The 23308-nt window shown below is 46.3% G+C and overlaps 1 protein-coding gene across 2 annotated transcripts in view; it reads right to left on the reverse strand.

The window, feature by feature from the left end:
- Window positions 1-14736, reverse strand: part of Mllt1 (MLLT1 super elongation complex subunit) — a 73205-nt gene extending 58469 nt beyond the window's left edge. For both annotated transcript variants that reach the window (XM_045135080.1, XM_004655000.2), the window contains exon 1: window positions 14655-14736. In XM_045135080.1, coding sequence (XP_044991015.1) covers window positions 14655-14666 — 12 coding nt within the window. In that variant the 5' untranslated portion in view covers window positions 14667-14736. The remainder of the gene's footprint in view (window positions 1-14654) is intronic.
- Between the last annotated feature and the right edge of the window lie 8572 nt (window positions 14737-23308).

Consider the following 23308-nt stretch of genomic DNA (forward strand, 5'->3'; position numbering starts at 1 on the left):
TGAAGCCACCCTAAGACTATATAGTGAATTCCAGGTCAGCCTGAACTAGAGTGAGACCCTACCTCGAGGTAGGGTCTCACTCTGGCCCAGGCTGACTTGAAATTCACAATGTAGTCTTCAGGGTGGCCTCGAACTCGTGTGCCACCATGCCTGGCTCTAAATACTTTTTAAAAAAGACAAATTTAGGCCGGGCGTGGTGGCAAATGCCTTTAATCCCAACACTCAGAAGGCAGAGGTAGGAGAATTGCCGTAAGTTCGAGGCCACCCTGAAGACTACGTTGTGAATTTCAGGTCAGCCTGGGCCAGAGTGAGACCCTACCTCGAAAAACCAATATAAATAAATAAGTAAATAAAAAGAAAAAAAAGACAAATTTTCAAACCATGTGTACAGGAGAGGGGAAAAAACTAACACATGGCTCTGAGCATGACGGCTCATGCCTTTAGTTTCAGCACTCAGAAGGATGAGGAAGGAGGATCGTCATGAGTTCAAGGCCAGCCTGGGCTAGAGTGAGACCCTGCCCCTGCAAAGAAAACACATGTATGAGATATGATTTCCATTAGTGACTTTAAATTATTTATTTATTTATTTTCCTTTTTACATATATATTTTTTCCTTTTTATTTTTATTTCTATTTTATTTTTTAAAATAATTTTTATTGACAAGTTTCATAATTGTAAACAATATCCCATGGTAATTCTCTCCCTCCCCCCACTTTCCCCTTTGAAACTCCACTCTCCATCATATCCTCTCTCCCTTTCAATCAGTTTCTCTTTTATCTTGATGTCATCATCTTTTCTTCCTATTATGATGGTCTTGTGTAGGTAGTGTCAGGCACTGTGAGGTCATGGATATCCAAACCATTTTGTGTCTGGAGGAGTACGTTATTAAGGAATCCTACACTTCCTTTGGCTCTTAATTCTTTCTGCCACCTCTTCTGCAATGGACCTGAGCCTTGGAATGTGTGATTGAGATATTTCAGTGCTGAGCACTACTCTGTCACTTCTTCTCAGCACCATAGTGCCTCCTGAGTCATCCCAAGGTCACTGTTTATTTTTATTTATTTATTTTTTTGCTTTATTTTGTTTTTCGAGGCAGGGTCTCACTCTAGCCCAAGCTGTCCTGGCTTCCACTATGTAGTCTCAGGGTGGCCTCAAACTCACAGCCATCTCCTACCTCTGCCTCCCAATTGCTGGGTTTAAAGGCGTGTGCCACCACAACTGGCTAAATGTTTTATTTTTTTATTTTTAGAGAAAGCAAGAGACGGAGAGAGAGAGAGAGAGAGGGGGGGGGGAAGGAGATGGCTCAGTATGTAAAGTACTTGTTGTGCAAGCATGAAGACCTGAGTTTAGATTCTAGTACCCATGGAACATGCCAGGTGTGGTGGTACACTCCTGTAATCCCAGCCCTGGGCAGGTGCAGATAGGGGGTCCCTGGGGCTTGCTGAAAACATAAGCTCTAAGTCTCTACATTACACACACATCCGTGGGCTTCATGCATGTGTACCCACACACACATGCATACCATACACCCGTATATATAAGAAAAAGTTAATTTCACAAACGATGCAGGGTGGGCATGGTGGCACATGCCTTTAGTCTCAGCACTCAGAAGGCTGAGAAAGGAGGAACACTGAGTTCCAGGTCAGCCTGGGCTAGAGTGAGAGCCTGTCTCAAAAAGAAAAAAAAAAGTAATTAAGTCCAAATGGATCAAAGACCTTAAATTAATATCAGACCTGAAACTGAATCTGCTACAGGAAAAAATACAGGAAACCCTTCAACATACTGGCATAGGCAATTGCTTTCTGAATATAACTCAGTTGCTCGGGAAATAAAAGCATTAATCAACCACTGGGAACTAATGAAATTACAAAGGAATTACAGCAAAGGAAACTGTGAGTAGAGCAAAGAGGCAACCTACAAAATGGGAGAAAATCTTTGCCAGCAATATACCTGACAGAGGATTAATACCCAGGATATACAAAGAACTCAAAAACCTAAATAATAAGAAATCAAACATTAAAAATGGGCTATGGAACTAAATAGAGTTCTCAAAAGAAGAAATATAGATTGTCTATAAACATTTTAAAAATGTTCTACATCCTTAGCCATCAGGAAAATGCAAATTAAAACCACTTTGAGATTCCATCTCATTCCTATCAAAATGGCTATCATCAAGAAAACAAATGATAACATCTGCTGATGTCTGGAAAATATATATATACTATGCTTATCAAACTGCCCAGTAAGCACTTCTCTTAATATTTATACCCTTATATTAATGCTACTCGCACTTTGGGTAGAGAATCTTCTCTTTTCAGATGGCAGTGACCTTTGAAAGACTCAAAAGGTATCATAGTGCTGGAAAGAAGTGACTGGAGTACTGAGTAATATCTCGATCACACCTTCCAGGGCCCAGGGTCTAATGCAGAACAGGTGGCAGAAAGAATGTAAGAGCCAAAGGAAGGGTAGGACTCCTTACAATGTGCTCCCTCCAGAAATAAAATGGCCTGGATATCCATGACCTCATAGTGCCTGACACTACCTACACAAGACCATCATAAGAAGAGGAAAAGACTTCCGGTTAAGATGGCGGCGTAGGTACCACGCCAAAGCAGCCTAGGGGGGAAAAAGACCAAAAAAACGCAGCAAAATACACGTTTTTACTAAAAAGTGAGGTGTATAGGAAATTGAGGCGGCAGAGGAGAAGTAGAAGAGTTATAGAGCAGCCAGAGCCCGCACAGGCGGGATAAGCGGCTCCAGCGGCTCAGGCAGCTCGGCCAAACGCCGCAGCCGCGGCGCAGCAGAAAACCGCCAGACCAGCTTGAGCCGCAGGAAAAGCCAGGTGCGGGATTTTCCCCTCACACCACGCTCTCAGCAACTCAGGAAACGTGAGGGGAGAGCAGCAGCAAGCAGGGGAGGAGAAGACCGCGAGTTTGAACACGTGGAGCAGCGAGACAACCAGAGAAGCCGCGGCTCCCTCCCCTCCCCCACCACCTGAGCCCAGCTCCAACGAACACAGCAGCGGCCCGGGACCCGGCCACGCCAACTTGGGCTGACAGCGGGACCCAAGCAGGAGCAGAGTTCGGCAGCAACTTCAGCGGCTCCAGCACTGGTACCAGCGGCCCCAGCAGCAGCGGACCCAGGAGCGGCAGCGGCGGCAGATCCCGCAGCAGGGGGGGAGCAGCGGCGGTGGTCACGGGCGGCAGCTTCAGCAGTGGTGGTGGCAGCTATAGGAGCAGCGGAGGCAGCAGCAGCGGCTCGGTTTGCCCCGTAGGAAAAGCAAGTGCCCAGCTCCAGAAATCAGAACAGCAGCCCGACGACCCAGGCAGCAACTTGACTGAGACCAAAATCACCCAAGGTAACTGGGATTGCACCAGGGAAGGGTCTCACTGGTCACAAGCTGACTTGGATCCCTCAACAGACCAGAAATCTAAACCTCTTTGTTGATAGACGATCTGGTCATTATAATAACTACTCTTGCATACATACTCGGGGCTGTTTTTGATTGAACGTGTACAGTGTTTAGTTAAATTTTAGAATCTACCTGTATTTTATTCCACTCAGCCTGCTTGAATACTCCTATAGCAGGGAATCTCAACCCCTAAGAACATCTTTGTAGATACTCTGAGAGTCTTAAGAGCCGCACCTAATACCTTAAGGTCCTACCCTGAAAATATATTACATCAAATCAATTGATACAGCTAAGAATACACAGCTAGCTAGAAAATCCAAGCATAAACTTAATCCAAGATGCAAAAATATATACATTATAACACAAGAAACACTAAAAAGCAAGATGATATAAATCCACCTAAAAGTATTAATGCATCAGAAATGTCCTCCAGAGAGAAAGAGTTAGAGGAAATGCCTGAGAAAGAGTTCAAAAGAATAATTATAAATATGTTCCAAGAGGTCAAAGAACACATGAAAACAATCAAGGAAGAAATCAAAGAGGAAATCAAAGAGGAAATCAAAGGAATCAAAGAAGAGGCAGGACACCAATTTAATGAAATAAAGAAGGCAATACAAGACATAAATAGGGAAATAGAAATAATAAAGAAAAACCAGTCAGAATTACTAGCAATGAAGAACACAGTTAATGAAATAAAAAACTCTGTAGAAAATCTCACCAGTAGGATGGATGAGGGAGAGGACAGAATATCTAAGCTAGAAGACCAGGTGGCAGACCTAACGCAGTCCAACAAAGAGAAAGACAAACTTATAGAAAAGTATGAGTGGGAATTTCAAGATATTCGGGACACTATGAAAAGATCCAATATAAGAATTCAGGGCATAGTAGAAGGAGAACTCCACTCCAGAGGCATAGTAGGCATCTTCAACAAAATCATAGAGGAAAATTTCCCCCAATTTGGGAAAGAGGTGCCAATACAGATACAGGAAGCCTTTAGAACCCCAGCCAGACAAAACCCAGAAAGAACCTCCCCTCGCCATATTATAATCAAACTTCCAAACACACAAACCAAAGAAAAATTATTGAAAGCAGTTAGAGAGAAAAATCAAGTTACCTACAAAAGCAAGCTCATCAGGATTACAGCAGATTATTCAACACAAACTTTTAAAGCCAGAAGGGCTTGGAGTGATATATTCCAAGTTCTGAAAGATAACAACTGTCAACCAAGGTTACTTTATCCTGCAAAGTTATCCATTCAAATAGATGGAGAAATAAAGACATTCCATGACAAAAGCAGGTTAAAGGAGTATTTGAAGACAAAACCAGCTCTATAAGAAGAGGAAAAGATCATGACATCAAAATAAAAGAGAGACTGATTGAGATGGGGAAGGGGATATGATGGAGAATGGAATTTCAAAGGGGAAAGGGGGGGCGAGGGTATTACCATGGGATACTTTTTATAATTATGGAAAATGTTAATAAAAATTGAGAAAAAAAGAAATATATAAAAAAAGAAAGAAAACAAATGACAATGAATGCTGGCGAGGATGCAGAAAATGAGGAACCTTTCTACACTGTTGGTAGGAACGTAAACTGGTACAGCCATTGTGGAATTCAGTGTGGAGGTTCCTGAGACAGCTAAAAATAGATTCACCATATGACCCAGCTACAGCACTCGTAGGCATATATCCTAAGGATGCTTCTCACCTTACAGACACTTGCTCATGTTTATCGCTGCTCTATACACAACAGCTAGGAAATGGAACAAGCCTAGATGTTCCTCAACTGATGAATGGATAATGAAGATGTGGTACATTTATATAATAGAGTTCTATTTGGCAATAAAGAAACTTGAAATTTGCAGGGAAATGGGTGGATCTGGAAAGGATTATACTAAGTGAGGTAACCCAGGCCCAGAAAGCCAAGTGCTGCATGTTCTCTCTCATATGTGGATCCAAGCTACCAATGTTTAGACTTGTATGTGAGTTGGAAAAAAACTTGGTAGTAGTGGCCAGTAAGCTAGAAAGGGGCTATATATAAAGGAGGGAGGACAGGGAATTCTATATATGTAAGTAGATGAACAGATTACTGGGGGTGGAATGGCTTAAGTGATGTCAGGGGAAGAGAATGAGTAAAGGAAGTATGGGAGAGGGTTAATCAAAATCTAATAGGATATGAATAAGCTATATAGAAACCTACTTTTTTGGACAATGGCACACCCAGAAGCCATAGATTGTTATTAGAAAAATTTCAGTGCCAGGGATGGAATACCTTCCAGTGGGTTGGCCAGGGAAGTCCCTGGTGCCTCCAAAACATTAAAGGCCATTGCTAAGGCTCTTGGTTTCCCACCAAGAATAGATGGTAAGACCCTACTGCTGAAGATGCCACATTCTTGGGCTGTAAGGTCACTAAGAATCCTGATGGAGCTGAAAACCTCTTCCCTGTAAACCTCTTCCCTGTAAACCAGCTGACAGAAAGCTGGAAAAGGCTATACTGCATACAACTTTATCAGAGAGAGAAGTCATCAGTGGAGATAAACAAGAATGGACACTGCAAATCTAAAGTTTGACCACCCAGACCAAATGAGCCAACAGGTACAATAGTGGCATGTCTGTTATGGGGAAAACCAAACACTCTCTAATTGAACTAGAGGCCCACTTCATGAAGGAAATACATGCCTGACACTGAAAACCTATGACAGGGGAGGTCATAAGCCCTAGGGGTGTGACACCTGCTGGGGTCTAGCTACATGCATATATTATGCTCACCAAACTGTCCAGGAAGCACTTCTCTTAATGTTCATACCCATATATTAATGCTACTCTTACTTTTGGTTAGAAACTTCTCTTTTCAGATGGCAGTGACCTCTGAGATGATTCAAAAGGCACCATAGTGCTGAGAAGTGACAGAGGAAGGACCAATACTGAAATATCCCTATCACACCTTCCAAGGCTCAGGGTCCATTGCAGAAGAGGTGGTATGAAAAATGTAAGAGACAAAGGAAGGACAGGACTCCTTACAATGTGCTCCTCCAGGCACAAAATGGCCTTGATATTCATGACCTTGCAGTGCCTGGTACTATCTACACAAGACCTCACAATAGGAGGAAAAGAAGACTGAATGAAGCCGGGCATGGTGGCGCACACCTTTAAGGTAGAAGGATTGCCATGAGTTCAAGGCCAACCTGAGAATACAGAGTAAATTCCAGGTCAGCCTGTGCTAGAGTGAGACCCTACCACAAAACAAAACAAAACAAAACAAAACAAAACAAAACAAAACAAAACAAAACAAAACAACAAACAAACAAAAAAACAAAAAAACCTGAATGAGAGGGGGAGGAGATATGATGGAGAGTGGAGTTGTGAAAGGAAAAGTGAGGGAGGAGGGAATTATCATGATTTATTGTAATTATGGAAGTTGTCAATAAAAAAAATTAAAGAAAGAATAGTAGTCAGGCATGGTAATGCATATCTGTAATCCCTAGCACTTAAGAGGCAGAGGTAGGAGGATCACTGTGAATGTGAGACCACCCTGAGACAACATAGTGAATTTCAGGTCAGCCTGGGCTAGAATGAGACCTTATTTTGGAAAAAAAAAAAAAGAAGAAGGAAGAGGAAAGAAGGAACGAAGGAAGAAAGAAGGGAGGGAGGGAAGAAGGGAAGGAGGGAGGAAAGAAGGGAAGAAGGGAAGGAGGGAAAGAGGGAAGAAGGGAGGAAAGGAGGGAGGGAAGAAGGGAGGAGGAGGAAGAAGAGGCAGAGGTAGCTCCCCTGCTCGTGACAATGGTCTCTCTAGGCACTGAGAAGAGTGCAGGGACAGGCAGGGGACACTGGAAACATATGAACTGAGCAGCAGGTGTGGTAACAGAGTGGAGTAGAGTGGGTGATAGTCACAAGGAGACAGTGTTGACAATCTAGGGTGTCTGAAAGAAGCCATCAAGGGACTTCAGTGAGGCGAGGTGGCCAGCAGCCCTCTAGGAGGCAAGCAGAAGGAGAGGCTTCAGAGAACACAGAGGCCTTTCTAAAGGGGAGGCCCACTGGGACTGAGGGTGGCAGGTCAAGGGAGCAGGTAGAAGGCTGCCACTCATTGAAGGGGTATTCAGGAAAGGTGGCCTGACAAAGCTGGGCACAGCAGTGGCCACCTGTCATACCAGCCCTTCAAATTCTAAGTTTGAGGTCAGCCTGGGCTACATAGCTAGAGCCTGGCTCAAAACAGCAAACCAAAGCAAAAAGGAGCCAGACCAGAGGACCGCCCATGTGGGTGAACTCTAACGGACAAGTGTCTATGTGAATAGGACTGCATATAAAGAATAGTCAATATTCACAGTATTCCCAACTGGCTGGAGCTGGCACATCCATAGGCAAGTTTGTCCAACCTGCTCATGTAGAGGAAAACAATTCTTGAATGGCTGGGAGGGTCTCAGGTGCTGCATAAACAGAGTGACAAGGACACTACACCAGAGTTTCTTCTCAGTCACGAGCCATTAGTGGCAGTCCAGCTGCTCAGGCCTGGGCTGCCTTCCGGGCATTTCTTGATGACACAGAGCTCCTACAGCACGACACACAAGTGAAGGCAGAGCAGCGATTGCGAAAGAAGGGAGCTGGAGAAGGCAGGCGCCAAAGCAGCCCAGCCTGGCCAAAGTAAACAGGAAGGTTCCGAGGCGAGGCAGCAGTAATCTCCACAGGGGCAGGCTGTGCCCAAACCACCACCCAGAGACATCCAAGCCCCAGGGGCTGGTGCCAACTTTGGCAGTAACACCCCTGGCCAAGGGATCAGCCAGCAGAGTCCAGGTTCCCTGCCTGACCATGTACCCTGTCTGTGTTGGAATCTTCTGAGAAGCAATGATGGAGGGACAACACAGGGTCTGCTGTCATAGCAAGGTAATGTCCTCCTTCCTCTACGGCTGCCTGAATCCTCCCAAGACCAACAGAAGCACACTGAAACAAAGCCATTACTGTCTCTCCAAGAGTGGTCCCTGGGTGGCACTCAGGTGAAGTGGGGGCCCTCGCAGAACAAATGCAGGAGCTGTTACCCCACATTCCCATGGTGGCCTCAAGCCTAGTAAGGTTCTCCCAGGTTCCAAGACCACTTGCTGCTTAGACATCACTCTGCAGAGTAGGAGGCTGCAAGGGACTCTGAGTTCCCACATGTCTGCAAACCATCCTGCTACCCACTCTTCAACAAAGGCCCCGAGCAGAGAGGGGAGCAGACCCCTGGGAAAGTAGAACTAGGACAGACGGGATAGCCCAAGACCTCTAAGGGCCTCCTGGGAGCAGGTAAGCTGCAGGTTGCCAGCCTAGCTGGCAGAGGACACTCAAAGGCAGAAGCCTAAACACAGCAAGACAATAGACACCACAGGATACGACACAGGACACAGCACAGGCCCTTCCCCTGAAAAGGACCCTCTCTCTGGGTATGGTCATAGCCCCACTGCACAGTTCTATGAGTCTAAATCCATGCATCAATCCACACATCAATCCACCCAGCCACCTACGATCTCCTACCCAGCCATCTACACACCCACCACCCACACATCCTCTACCCATTCATCCATCCATCCACACATCCATCTATCCATCTACACACCCACCACTCACATATCCCCTACCCATCCATCCACACATCCATCCATCTACACACCCACCACGCACAATCCCTTACCTATCCATCACACATCCATCCATCCATTTACACACCCACCACCCACAATCCCTACCCATCCACCACACATCCATCCATCCATTTACATACCCACCACCCACAATCCCTACCCATCCACCACACATCCATCCATCCATTTACATACCCACCACCCACAATCCCTACCCATCCACCACACATCCATCCATCCATTTACATACCCACCACCCACAATCCCTACCCATCCACCACACATCCATCCATCCATTTACATACCCACCACCCACAATCCCTACCCATCCACCACACATCCATCCATCCATTTACATACCCACCACCCACAATCCCTACCCATCCACCACACATCCATCCATCCATTTACATACCCACCACCCACAATTCCTACCCATCCACCACACATCCATCCATCCATTTACATACCCACCACCCACAATCCCTACCCATCCACCACACATCCATCCATTCATTTACATACCCACCACCCACAATTCCTACCCATCCACCACACATCCATCCATCCATTTACATACCCACCACCCACAATCCCCTACCCATCCACCACACATCCATCCATCCATTTACATACCCACCACCCACAATCCCTACCCATCCACCACACATCCATCCATCCATTTACATACCCACCACCCACAATCCCTACCCATCCACCACACATCCATCCATTCATTTACATACCCACCACCCACAATCCCTACCCATCCACCACACATCCATCCATCCATTTACATACCCACCACCCACACATCCCTACCCATCCACCACACATCCATCCATCCATTTACATACCCACCACCCACACATCCCTACCCATCCACCACACATCCATCCATCCATTTACATACCCACCACCCACAATCCCTACCCATCCACCACACATCCATCCATCCATTTACATACCCCCCACCCACAATCCCTACCCATCCACCACACATCCATCCATCCATTTACATACCCACCACCCACAATCCCTACCCATCCACCACACATCCATCCATCCATTTACATACCCACCACCCACAATCCCTACCCATCCACCACACATCCATCCATCCATTTACATACCCACCACCCACAATCCCTACCCATCCACCACACATCCATCCATCCATTTACATACCCACCACCCACAATCCCTACCCATCCACCACACATCCATCCATCCATTTACATACCCACCACCCACAATCCCTACCCATCCACCACACATCCATCCATCCATTTACATACCCACCACCCACAATCCCTACCCATCCACCACACATCCATCCATCCATTTACATACCCACCACCCACAATCCCTACCCATCCACCACACATCCATCCATCCATTTACATACCCACCACCCACAATCCCTACCCATCCACCACACATCCATCCATCCATTTACATACCCACCACCCACAATCCCTACCCATCCACCACACATCCATCCATCCATTTACATACCCACCACCCACACATCCCTACCCATCCACCACACATCCATCCATCCATTTACATACCCACCACCCACAATCCCTACCCATCCACCACACATCCATCCATCCATTTACATACCCACCACCCACACATCCCTACCCATCCACCACACATCCATCCATCCATTTACATACCCACCACCCACAATCCCTACCCATCCACCACACATCCATCCATCCATTTACATACCCACCACCCACAATCCCTACCCATCCACCACACATCCATCCATCCATTTACATACCCACCACCCACAATCCCTACCCATCCACCACACATCCATCCATCCATTTACATACCCACCACCCACACATCCCTACCCATCCACCACACATCCATCCACCCATCACCATCATCACCTAGCCTTCCATCCCCTTGAACCCTGCTATGAGCACTTGCTCATAAGGCAGGATGTTAGTTGCCAGTTTACCTCAAGATTCCCCAACTTCCTGGTGGAATTCTTCCTGAGAAATGTCCTTTCCTCTGGAAACTCCCACATCACCTCTACCTTGGGGTCTAATTACACCTGACGACTGGCTCCTGAACAGAACTCCCAGGGATGCATAGGAGGAGAAAGTGCCAGGTCTGCCAAATGTGCAGGTCCAGTGGGACTACAGGGTGGCCCCAGCACAACCGGTGGGAAAGGTAATGAGGTCTATCCCCAGTGAACACTAGCAAACCAGACCAGACTAATGACGCCCTGTGACACTTTCTCTCCTCTCCCAGCTGCAGCTGGAGGCTCTTGGGAGCAACTACAGACTTGGATGGTTAAAAAAAGGGGGGGGGGGGCTCTGATGGCACCTCACCATGATCCTCCCAAGCAGAGGACTGCCTGCTCAAAACAGAGGACGAGCCAGTGATGCTATGGCAGCTGCCCAGGGCCCTGCCCTGCAACCACTGTCCACAGCGGGGAAGGGAGCCAACCCCCATGCCTTATCCTCTTCCAGCCCCACCAACAAGCCAGAGCAAAGGTGCACACTGAGAGAGCTCAATGAAACACTCTGGAAGGACAGGTGTCAGACCCTGTGGACATGCCTGCTACTGAGACTGTCAGTCAGGACAGGTGTGAGACAGTTATGTATGAGGTGCCCAATATGGGGATCATGAAGCAGGTGTCTCTTAGAAGCAAAGGAAGCCACCACAGATTTTTAGTGTCCACACCTGAAGCCAGACCCCCGTCACCTGGTCAGCTGGCTGGAGCAGTGGAAGGAGTGCAGTAGAGAGCGGAGTGGGTAGGGCGGGGAGGCTGCCAGCACGGGTCCCCAGCATCCCGTTTTACACTAAGGCGGATTTAGGACAGAGCCTTAGCAGCAGGAGGGCCATGGCTGCGAGCAGGGGCCACTTAGGCTAACAGTTTAGGTAATTCTGGACTTTTCAACAGAAGCTTTGGGAAAAAGAAAAGAGGCAAGATCCCAACCCAGCCCTGAGCCCCTGGGCAGGGACAGAGCCAAACCTTCCCCCCAGAAAAGCATCACAGCGAAGCAGGTGCTGGACAGTTCGCAGTCCAATTGCACTGTCTAGGGCGACACTGCCCCACGGCAGAGGCCAGGCCTTGTCCTCTGGATGGGGGATACCTGGTCTTTTTCAGGGAGAGGGACTGTCAGATACTGACAACACTTCCCAGTGTGTTGGGTCACCCAGTCCCCAGTGAGCTCAGCCCCTTCCCCACCTTTCCAGCCTTGGAGACACCTTATTCCTGCCAGATGGACCCCCGAAAGCTCTCATACGATACCACAGACACCAGCCCTAGGCAACACCAGCAGGCAGACAGTCACTTTTCTTGCCACTGAGAGAAGCTGGAAGCCAGACTAACAACCTCACAGTTCCGAGGCTGGTCCAGCGAGAAAGAGAGCCAAGGTTTTTACTCCAGCAGGCCAAGACCCGGAGTTTTCTGGGTGTGCAGAGTTGCTCTGGGACACTCAGGGGAACCTGCATACTTGGCAAATGACACCATTCCCCCAGCCCCCTGGAGGTCTTGCTCTGGCAGCAAAGGACAGAACTGCTAGGTCTCTTCCAGTCTGCAGGGCAGTGTGGCCAGGGAAGAGACTGACTTGGGGTGGGCATCCCTTCCTAGGGGACTTATCTCACTCTCAAAGACTTTTGTACAGACACAGTGCAGCCAGTAGGACTTGTCTGGTGTGTGCCCTACAGTGGCTGAGGGCACAGTCGTGGTGGTCACCCAGCACATGGCCAAGACTTGAACTCTCTATGCTACCTGGCTGAAACTTACAAGTCACAGGTGCAACGGAGCACTGCAGGAGAGCCAGCTGCTCTACCTGAGCAGGACCTTCCCCTCCCTGTCACAGACCAGGAATGTCACTTCTCTCCAGATCTCCAATGCCTAGCACATAACAAAGGAAGAGCCTACAACCTCTGGGGACTCAGGAGTGGGGACAGGGCCATCTCTCCAAAGATCCTGGACCACAGATCCTGCTCCAAAGATCCTGGACCACAGATAATGGGGCAGTCAGGAAGACAGTCCCCTGCCCCTAAAACCACACAGAGCCCTACCAGACAGAGCCGCCTCCTCGGCGCCAGCAGTCAGGGACGCCCCAACCTGCCCTCGCTAAAGGCAAAGACATCAAATGCCACCCCCACAGCCCCACGCCTTTCCTGGCCCTGTGCCCCTCAAAGTCAGGGCAGCAGGGGAAGGCGCGACCAAGTTCGGGGATGGCCATGGCATTGGGTGGAGGTAGGGAAGCAGCAGTTTACATCCAGAGCTGGTGACACTGGCTCTGGGAACTCCGAAAGGCCTCAGGGTTACCAGAACCAACAGGACTGGCACTGGTGGTTTCCTGGGAGAACACCTGGGATTCAGATTGAGATGCTGGGGAAGGACCAGAAAATGAAGAGGGGGAGATGTAATAGAGTGGGAGACCCCAAATATAAGGAGGGAGCCTCAGGCTTTGAGGAATGTATACAACCAGACTTGGGCAAGAGACCTGGACCTGGATTCACATTTTAAAACGGGGGCACGTAAACCAGTCTCAAGTGCAAAGCTGTCCTGGGCCAAATAATATGACAGGGGTCTGAAGGGTTTAGGGATATCAGGTCAGAGAACAAACTGCCTGAGGTTCTCGTCTAGGAGAGAATGGGGGCAAGAATCCCCTCACGCCCTGGGTCTGAAGAGGGATGAGGAGGGGGTGGGATTCTGGGGGATTCAAACCCCCAGCTGAGGCTGAAGGGGAGCAAGCACCTAGGAATTCCCAGAACCAGAAGCCTCCTACGGTCCTAGATCCAGAGAAGCTGGCCAGTGCAGGGACCAGAAGGGGTGGGGGTGGGGGGTAAGGCTAGAAGTCCTGAGAGCTGTCTGTGGGCATGAGGCCCAAGGCCAGGCTGGAGTTCCCAGGGGGCTGGGTAGCACTGAGATTCCAAGGGATGTCCAGAGTGCTGTGGGTAGCACTGGGTTTGTAAGGGTCGCCCTGTGTGACAATGGAGTTCCAAGGAGCACCACAGGGGATTTCTGCTCCAAACTAGGGTGCTTGGGGTAGGTGGAAACCACTGGGGGTCGGAGGGGCTCCTCAAGGGGCTCTGGGATGGCCCAGCATCCCCAGACTGTTATGAGAGGCACTGGGCTCCAACGAGTGCCCCAGGAGGCACTGAGCCAGGCTGGGATCCCTGGGGTGCTGTGAGTGGCACAGGACAGTCTAGGGGGCTAAGGATCAAGCTAGGGTCCCCTAGCGTTGGGGTTCCAAGGGTAAACCTAGGGGCGTCAGGGCCAGGCTGGGGGTCTCTGGGTGTTGTACGTGGTACTGGGCCAACCTGGGGTCCCCAGGTGCTGTGGGTGGCGCTGGGATTCCAAAGGGCATCCCTGGAGGCTCTGGGCCAGACTAGTGTCCCCAACATACTATAAGTGCATTAGGGTTCCAGGGGGCACCTCAGGGGGCTCTGGGCCAGGCTGGGGTCCACCGGGTGCGGTGAGGACCCGGAGGTATCTAGATCGCATGGGGATCTTCGAGGAACTCTAGGTCGCATTGAGGTCCCAAGGGGCTCTGAGTGGCATTGGTCCCGGGGGAGGGGGGGCTACCTCTGGGTCGCACTGGTCCCTGGGGGTCCCGGATGAGCGCACAAAGCGCCGCTCACCTGATTGTCCATGGCTGCCGCCCCGCCCCCGGCCGCGTTTCCCGCCGCTCAGCGCCGCCCCGCCGCCCGCATTGTCCGCCAGGCGCCGCCGCCGCTGCCGCTCCGGGCCGCCCGCCCGCCCGCCAGCCAGCTCCGCGGAACCGGAAACCACCGCCAGCCCGGGTCGCTCACCGACCGCCGGGCCCCCCAGCCGCCGACTCGGGCCCCGCCGCTCCGACCGACAACATCCCGGACCAATCAGAAGGATAGAAACCCACTCGTAAGGCGGGATTTCCGGCGCGGTGGGGGCCTGCCGGGCCGCGGGCTGAGGGACGAAGCCTTCAGCCAATAGGAAGCTGGCACTGGAGAGGGCGGGAGGAGGGCGGGAGGCCAGCCCGAGGAGAGCGCGGCCTGAGGGGAGCGCTAGGAGCCAGCCGCACGTGGAGACGAGGGGCCTGGGGGCCTGGGGAGCGCTGGGCCCTCGCACTCTCCCGGGAGTTTCCTTGTAGGCTCTGAGGGCGTAGGTTCGAGCCTTGGAAAGGGAGGAAAGCATGGGTACACTTTTCTTTTTAAAAAATTATTTATTGGGCTGGAGAAATGTCTTAGCGGTTAAGGCACTTGCCTGTAAAGCCAAAGGACGTAGGTTCGATTCTCCAGGACCCATGTAAGCCAGATGCACAAGGTGGCACAGGTGTCTGGAGTTCGTTTGCAGTGGCTGCAAGCCCTGGCTTGCTCATTCTCCCTTGCACACATGCTCTCTTTCTGTCTGTCTGTCTCTCTCTGCCTCTGTGTCTCTCAAATAAATTTAAATTTTTTAATTAACTAATTTATTTATTTATGAGAGAGAAGGGGGATGCCAGAGCCTACTGCCACCGCAAACGAACTCCAAATGCATGCGCCGCTTTACATGGGTACTGGCGAATCAATTCCAAGCCATCAGGTTTTGCAAGCAAGCCATCTCTCCAACCCTGACACTTTCAAGTTTCCTGTCCATCTATGGCTGCTTAGTGTAGAGAGGAACTTTCCGACTCTATCCTATGAAGAGAGCCCCCTCTGTTTATCCCTTTGTACCTCAGGAACAGGGCGGTGTTCCTGGTTGTACACCAGAACTAGATAGTAAGTCCCTATTGCTAAAGACACCACATGCATCACTTGCAGGATTCAGAGAAATCAAGCTAGAACTGAGCTGGAAGCCGCCTCCTTTCTGGCTAGCTGCCTTAGCGCAGCCACCTGGGGGAGTAAAGTCACCAATAGTCTTACCCAACATTGACCCCTTCAAGCTACACAAACAATTAGCCAGGCAAGATTTGCCCTCTGTTGCAATAGTGGCACTTCTGTTACAAGGGAAATCTACTGCTCTTTGATTGGATCTGAGGCTGCTCTGCAGGAGGGAATTCCCGCCTGGTACTGAAAACCTAGTCAGAAGCTTATAGTCAGGAAGGTCATAAGCCCTAGAGGGGAAGCTACTACTGTTGTTCAGCTAAATGGATATGTAGTGCCCCTAAAATTGACCTTAAATATTTGTGTTTATGCCAATATATTTTCTTAATTTTTTTATTTACAACTTCCATAATTATAGACAATAGACCATGATAATTCCCTCCCTCCCACTGTCCCCTTCACAACTCCACTCTCCATCATATCCCCTCCCCCTCTCAATCAGTCTCTCTTTTTTTTTTAGTTTTTCGAGGTAGGGTCTCACTCTGGCTCAGGCTGACCTGGAATTCACTATGTAGTCTCAGGGTGGCCTCGAACTCTTGGCGATCCTCCTACCTCTGCCTCCCGAGTGCTGGGATTAAAAGCGAGCGCCACCACGCCCGGCCAGTCTCTCTTTTATTTTGATGTCATCATCTTTTCCTCCTATTATGAAGGTCTTGTGTGGGTAGAGTCAGGTACTGCAAGGTTATGGGTATCCAGGCCATTTTGTGTCTGGAAGAGTAAGGAATCCTACCCTTCCTTTGGCTCTTACACTCTTTCCACCACTTCTTCTGCAATAGACCCTGAGCCTTGGAAGGTATGATAGAGGTGTCAGTGCTGAGCACTCCTCTGTCACTTCTTCTCAGCACTATGGTGCCTTTTGAGGCAAAATCCCAGAGGTCACCGCCATCTGAAAAGAGAAGTTTCTCTAACCAAAAGTGAGAGTAGCATTAATATATGGGTATAAACATTAAGAAAGGTGCTTACCAGGTGGTTTGGTGAGCATTGTATATGCATTTAGCCAGACACCAGCAGAAGTTACACCCACAGGACTCATGACTATCATAGGTTTTCAGTATCAGGCATGTATTCCCACTTGTGGAGCAGGCCTGCAGTCCAGTTAGACAGTGGTTGATTTCCCCCGTAACAGATATGCCAATATTGCCCCTTTGGCTCATTTGGTCTGACTGGCCAAATTTAAGGCTTGCAATGTCCACTGATGTTTATCTCTTGCTGATGACTTCTCTCTCCCATGGAACTGCATGCTGTGCAGCTTTTTCTTTTCTTTTTTTTTTTTTTCTTTTCGTTTTTTTGAGGTAGGGTCTCACTCTAGCTCAGGCTGACCTGGAATTCACTCTGTAATCTCAGAGTATCCTCGAACTCTCAGCGATCCTCCTACATCTGCCTCCTAAGTGCTGGGATTAAAGGCGTGCGCCACCACGCCCAGCGCCTGTGCAGCTTTTTCTAGCTTTCTGTCACCTGGTCTGTAGGGAGGAGGCTTTCAGCTCAGCTCCAGCAGGATTTCTCAGTAAACTTGCATCCCAAGTATGTGGAGTCTTCAGCAATAGGGCTTTGCCATCTATTCCTGGTGGGAAACAAGAGCCTTGGCAATGGCCGGTACTGTTTTGGGGGGCATCAGGGTACTCCCTGGTCAACAACTAACTGGAAGTTATCCCATCCCTGTATGCCAATATATATATTAATTCTGTTCTCAACTTTGGACAGAGATGTTTCTTTTTGCAGTTGGCAGTCACTACCTGGGGAGAGTCAAAACTCACCAAAGTGCTGAGAAGTGAAAGAGCAGTGTTCAGTAGTAAGCATGACGTCACTATCAGCCCTACAAGGCTCAGGGAGCATTATGGAAGAGGGGACAGAAAGAATGTAGGAGCCAGGGGAAGGGAAGGAGTGCTATGGAATGCTGTCTTCAGGACATGTGGTGGCTGTTGCGTTCAAGACCACACAGCCACTGTTGTTTACCTGCACAAGGCACAAGACTTGCACAACACTGGATTCAACAATCTGTTGTCATGGATGATGGAGGAGAGCAAAAAGAAAAAAGAAAAAAAAAAAGCCAGAAGAGGGATTAGTTGAAAAGAAGGATTCAGTGGAAGGGAGACTAGGATCTGCCTGTATTTTGTTCCACTCAGCCTACTTGAATACTATCATAGCAGGCAAACCTAACACCTAGCATCACTTTTGTAGATACTCTGAGAGTCTTAAGAGCCACACCTAGCATCTTTTTTTTTTTTTTTTTTTTTTGGTTTTTCGAGGTAGGGTCTCACTCTAGTCCAGGCTGACCTGGAATTAACTCTATAGTCTCAGGGTGGCCTTGAACTCAAGGCGATTCTCCTATGTCTGCCTCCCAAGTGCTGGGATTAAAGGCGTGCACCACCACGCCCGGCCACACCTAGCATCTTAAGCTCCTACCCTGAAGATATATAACATCAGATCAATTGATACAGCTAAGAATACTGCAGCTAGCCGGGCGTGGTGGCGCACACCTTTAATCCCAGCACCCAGGAGGCAGAGGTAGGAGGATTGCTGTGAGTTCGAAGCCACCCTGAGACTCCATAGTGAATTCCAGGTCAGCCTGGGCTAGAGTGAGACTGTACCTCGAAAAACCAAAAAAAGAATACTACAGCTAACTAGAAAATTCAAGCATTAAATTAATCCAAGATGCAAAAATACATATATTATAACACAAGAAACACCAAAAATCAAGACAATATAAATGCACCAAAAAGTATTAATGCATCAGGAATGACCTCCAGTGAGAATGAGTTGGAGGAAATACCTATGAAAGATTTCAAAAGAATGATTATAAATATACTCAAAGAAGTCAAAGAAGAAATCAAAGGAATGAAAAAGGAAATCAGAGGAATCAAAGAAGACACAGGACACCAATTTAATGAAATAAAGAAGACAATGCAAGACATAAATAAGGAAATAGAAATAATCTCACCAATAGAATGGATGAAGGAGAGGACAGAATATCTCAGCTAGAAGATCAGGTGGCAGATCTAATACAGTCCAACAAAAAGAAAGACAAACTAATAGGAAAGTATGAATGGGAATTTCAAGATATTCGGGACATTATGAAAAGATCAAACATAAGAATTCAGGGCATAGTAGAAGGAGAAGAATTTCATTCCAAAGGCATAGGACACATCTTCAATAAAATCATAGAAGAAAATTTCCCCCAAACTGTGAAAGAGGTGACAATGCAGTTACAGGAAGCCTTTAGAACACCAACCAGACAAAACCTGGAAAGAACCTCTTCTCACCATATTTTAATCAAACTTCCAAACACACACACACACACACACACACACACACACACACACACACACAATATATATATCTAAAGTAGTTAAGAGAAAAATCAAATTACCTACAAAGGCAAGCCCATCAGGATCACAGCAGATTACTCAACACAAACTTTAAAAGCCAGAAGGGCTTGGAGTGATACATTTTAAGTTCTGAAAGATAACAACTGCCAACCAAGGTAACTTTATCCTGCAAAGCTATCCACTCAAATAGAGAAATAAGGACATTCCATGACAAAAGCAGGCTAAAGGAGTATTTGAAGACAAAACCAGATATAACGAAAATACTTGAAAGAACCCTCCATGCTGAACAGAAAGGAAAGCACACATATAAGAAACCTGGAAAAAGCAAACAATACTCAAATTCTAGTTAACACAAGGCAGCAAAGGTAAAACCAAAAGAACTACAAAAAAAATGTCAAAAATAAATACATACCTTTCAATAATATCTCTTAATATCAATGGCCTCAATACCCCAACCAAAAGACATAGGTTTGCAGACTGGGTTAAAAAGCAGGATCCTTCAATTGTTGCCTCCAAGAAATTCACCTTCCTACAAAGGATGGACACTATCCTAGGGTGAAAGGTTGGAAAATGGTGTTTTAAGCAAATGGGCCTAGAAAACAAGCAGGGCTGCTATCCTAATATCTGACAAGGTAGACTTCAGTCCAACATTAATTTAGGAAAGATAAGGAAGATCACTTTATATTGATTAAAGACACCCTCCAACAGGAGGATATTACAATCCTAAACATGTATGCACTTAACATGGGGGCTCCCAAATTCATCAAACAAACACTATTAGAACTAATGTCACAGATAACACCAAACACAGTGGTACTGGGTGACTTCAACACCCAACTCTCATCAATTGACAGATCATCCCGGCAAGAAATAGAGTTGGTTGTGGTGGTGCACACCTTTACTCCCAGCACTTGGGAGGCAGAGGTAGGAGGATTGCCTTGAGTTCGAGGTCACCCTGAGAATGCAGAGTGAATTCCAAGTCAGCCTGAGCTAGAGTGAGATCTTACTTCGAATGCGTACACACACACACACACACACACACACACACACACACACACACACACATAAATAAAATAAATAAATAAGTAAAATAAAGAGAGAGGCATCTGGATTAAATGAGGTTATAGAAGAAATGGACCTAACAGATATATACAGGACATTTAATCCAAATGCTGCAGATTATACATTCTTTTCAGCAGCACATGGCACATTCTCTAAAATAGACCATATTTTAGGACACAGAGAAAATCTTAACAAATACAGGAAAATTGAAATAATTCCTTGCATTCTATCTGACCACAATGGAATCAAACTACAAATAAATAGCAAGAAAAGCTATAGAGCATACAAAAATCATGGAAACTAAACAATACACTACTAAGTGATGAATGGGTCAATGAAGAAATCAAGAAGGAAATCAAAAAAATTCATAGAGCCAAATGATAATGAGAATACAATACGCCAAAACCTTTGGGACACAATGAAGGCAGTCCTAAGAGGGAAATTTAGAGCGTTAAGTGCCTATATTAAGAAATTAGAAAAGAGCCGGGCATGATGGCACACTCCTTTAATCCCAGCACTCGGGAGGCAGAGGTAGGAGGATCGCTGTGAGTTCAAGGCCACCCTGAGACTCCGTACTGAATTCCAGGTCAGCCTGGGCTAGAGTGAGACCTTACCTCCAAAAACCAAAAAAAAAAAAAAAAAAAAGAAAGAAAGAAAAAGAAATTAGAAAGGTCGAAAGTAAATGACCTAATGCTTCACCTTAAAGCCTTGGAAAAAGAAAAACAAGGCAAACCAAAAATCAGTAGATGGGAAGAAATAATAAAGATTAGGGCAGAAATTAATAAAATAGAAACCAAAAAAATCAATGAAACAAAGAGTTGGTTCTTTGAAAGGATAAAGAAGATTGATAAACCCTTAGCAAATCTGACCAAAAGAAAGAGAGAAGAGATACAAATTAATAAAATTAGAGGTGAAAAAGGCAACATCACAACAGATGCCAGAGAAACTCAAAAAATCATAGGGACATACTAAATACATATACTCCACTAAGTATGAAAATCTGAAAGAAAATGGATGACTTCCTTGATTTATATGACCTACCTAAATTAAATCAAGATGAGACTAATCACTTAAGTAGACCTATGACAAGCATGGAGAACCAAGCAGTTATCAAAAATTTCCCAACTAAAAGAAGTCCAGGCTCAGATGGATTCCCTGGTGAATTTTACCAGACCTTCAGGGAAGAACTAACACAATTGCTTCTTAAGCTTTTCCATAAAACAGAAAAAGAAGGAATCCTACCAAATTCCTTCTATGAAGCCAGCATCACCCTGATACCAAAACCAGGCAAAGATAGAACAAAAAAAGAAAATTACAGACCAATCTACCTCCTGAACATAAACAAGAAAATTATCAACAAAATATTAGCAAGCAGAATATAAGAATATATCAGAAAGATCATTCACCCTGACCAAGTAGGCTTATCCCAGAGATGCAGGGATGGTTCAACATATGCAAGTCGATAAATGTAATACATCATATAAATGGACTGAAGGACAAAAATCACTTGATCATCTCATTAGACACAGAAAAAGCATTTGACAAAATCCAACATCCCTTCATGATAAAAGTGCTACAGAGACTGGGAATAGAAGGAACATATCTAAATATAATAAAGGCTATTTATGACATGCCTACAGCCAACATATTACTAAATGGGGAAAAACTGGAAGCTTTTCCACTAAAATCAGGAACAAGACAAGGGTGTCCACTGTCCCCACTTTTATTCAATATAGTACTGGAAGTCTTAGTCATAGCAATAAGGTAAGAGATGCACATAAAAGGGATATAAATTGGAACAGAAGAGATCAAGTTCTCATATTTGCAGATGACATGATTCTATACATAAAGGACCCTAAAGACTCTACCAGCAAACTGTTAGATCTGATAAACACAAACAGCCATGTAGCAAGATACAAAATAAATACACAGAAACCAGTAGCCTTCCTATATGCTAACAACAAACACACAGAGAATGAAATAAGAGAATTGCTCCCATTCACAATTGCATCAAAGAAAATAAAGTACCTTGGAATAAACCTAAATAAGGAAGTAAAGGATCTTTACAATACAATGAAAACTTTAAAACACTCAAGCAAGAAATTGAAGAAGACACTAGGAAATGGAAAAACATCCCTTGTTCCTGGATCAGAAAAATCAATATTGTGAAAATGGCAATCTAACCACAAGCAACATACACATTTATTGCAATCCCCATCAAAATTCCAATGGCATTCTCCACAGAAATAAAAAAAAAAATCCAAAAATTCATTTGGAATCACAAAAAAAAAAAACAACCCTCAAATATCTAAAATAATACTGAGCAACAAAAAATAATGCTGGTGGTATCACCATACCTGATTTTAACCTATACTACAGAGCCATACTAACAAAAACAGCATGGCACTGGCACAAAAGCAGACATGTAGATCAACGGAACAGAATAGAGGACCCAGTTGTAAGTCCAGGTAGCTATAGCCACCTGATATTCGATAAAAATGCCAAAATTACTTATTGGAGAAAGACAGCCTCTTCAGCAAATGGTGCTGGGAAAACTGGATATGTATCTGTAGAAGGATGAAAATAGATTCTTCTCTCTCTCCATGCACAAGAATTAAGTCCAAATGGGTTAAAGACCTTAACATCAGACCTGAAACTCTGAAACTTCTAGAAGAAAAAGTAGGGGAAACCCTTCAACATATTGGTCTTGGCAAAGACTTTCTGAATATAACCCCAATTGCTCAGGCAATAAAACCACAGATTAACCACTGGGACCTCATGAAATTACAAAGATTTTGTACAGCAAAGGACTCTGTGAATAAAGCAAAGAGGCAACCTACAGAATGGGGAAAAAACTTGCCAGCTATATAGCTGATAGAGGATTAATATGTAGGATACACAAAGAACTCAAAAAATTAAATAATAAGATATCAAACAAACCAATTAAGAAAATGGGTTATGTAACTAAATAGAGAGTTCTGAAAAGAAGAAATACAGTTGGCATATAAACATCTAAAACAATGTTCTACATCTCTAGTCATCAGGGAAATGCAGATTAAAACTACA

Source organism: Jaculus jaculus, chromosome 15, assembly GCF_020740685.1.
Source record: "Jaculus jaculus isolate mJacJac1 chromosome 15, mJacJac1.mat.Y.cur, whole genome shotgun sequence".
Taxonomy (NCBI): Eukaryota; Metazoa; Chordata; class Mammalia; order Rodentia; family Dipodidae; genus Jaculus; species Jaculus jaculus.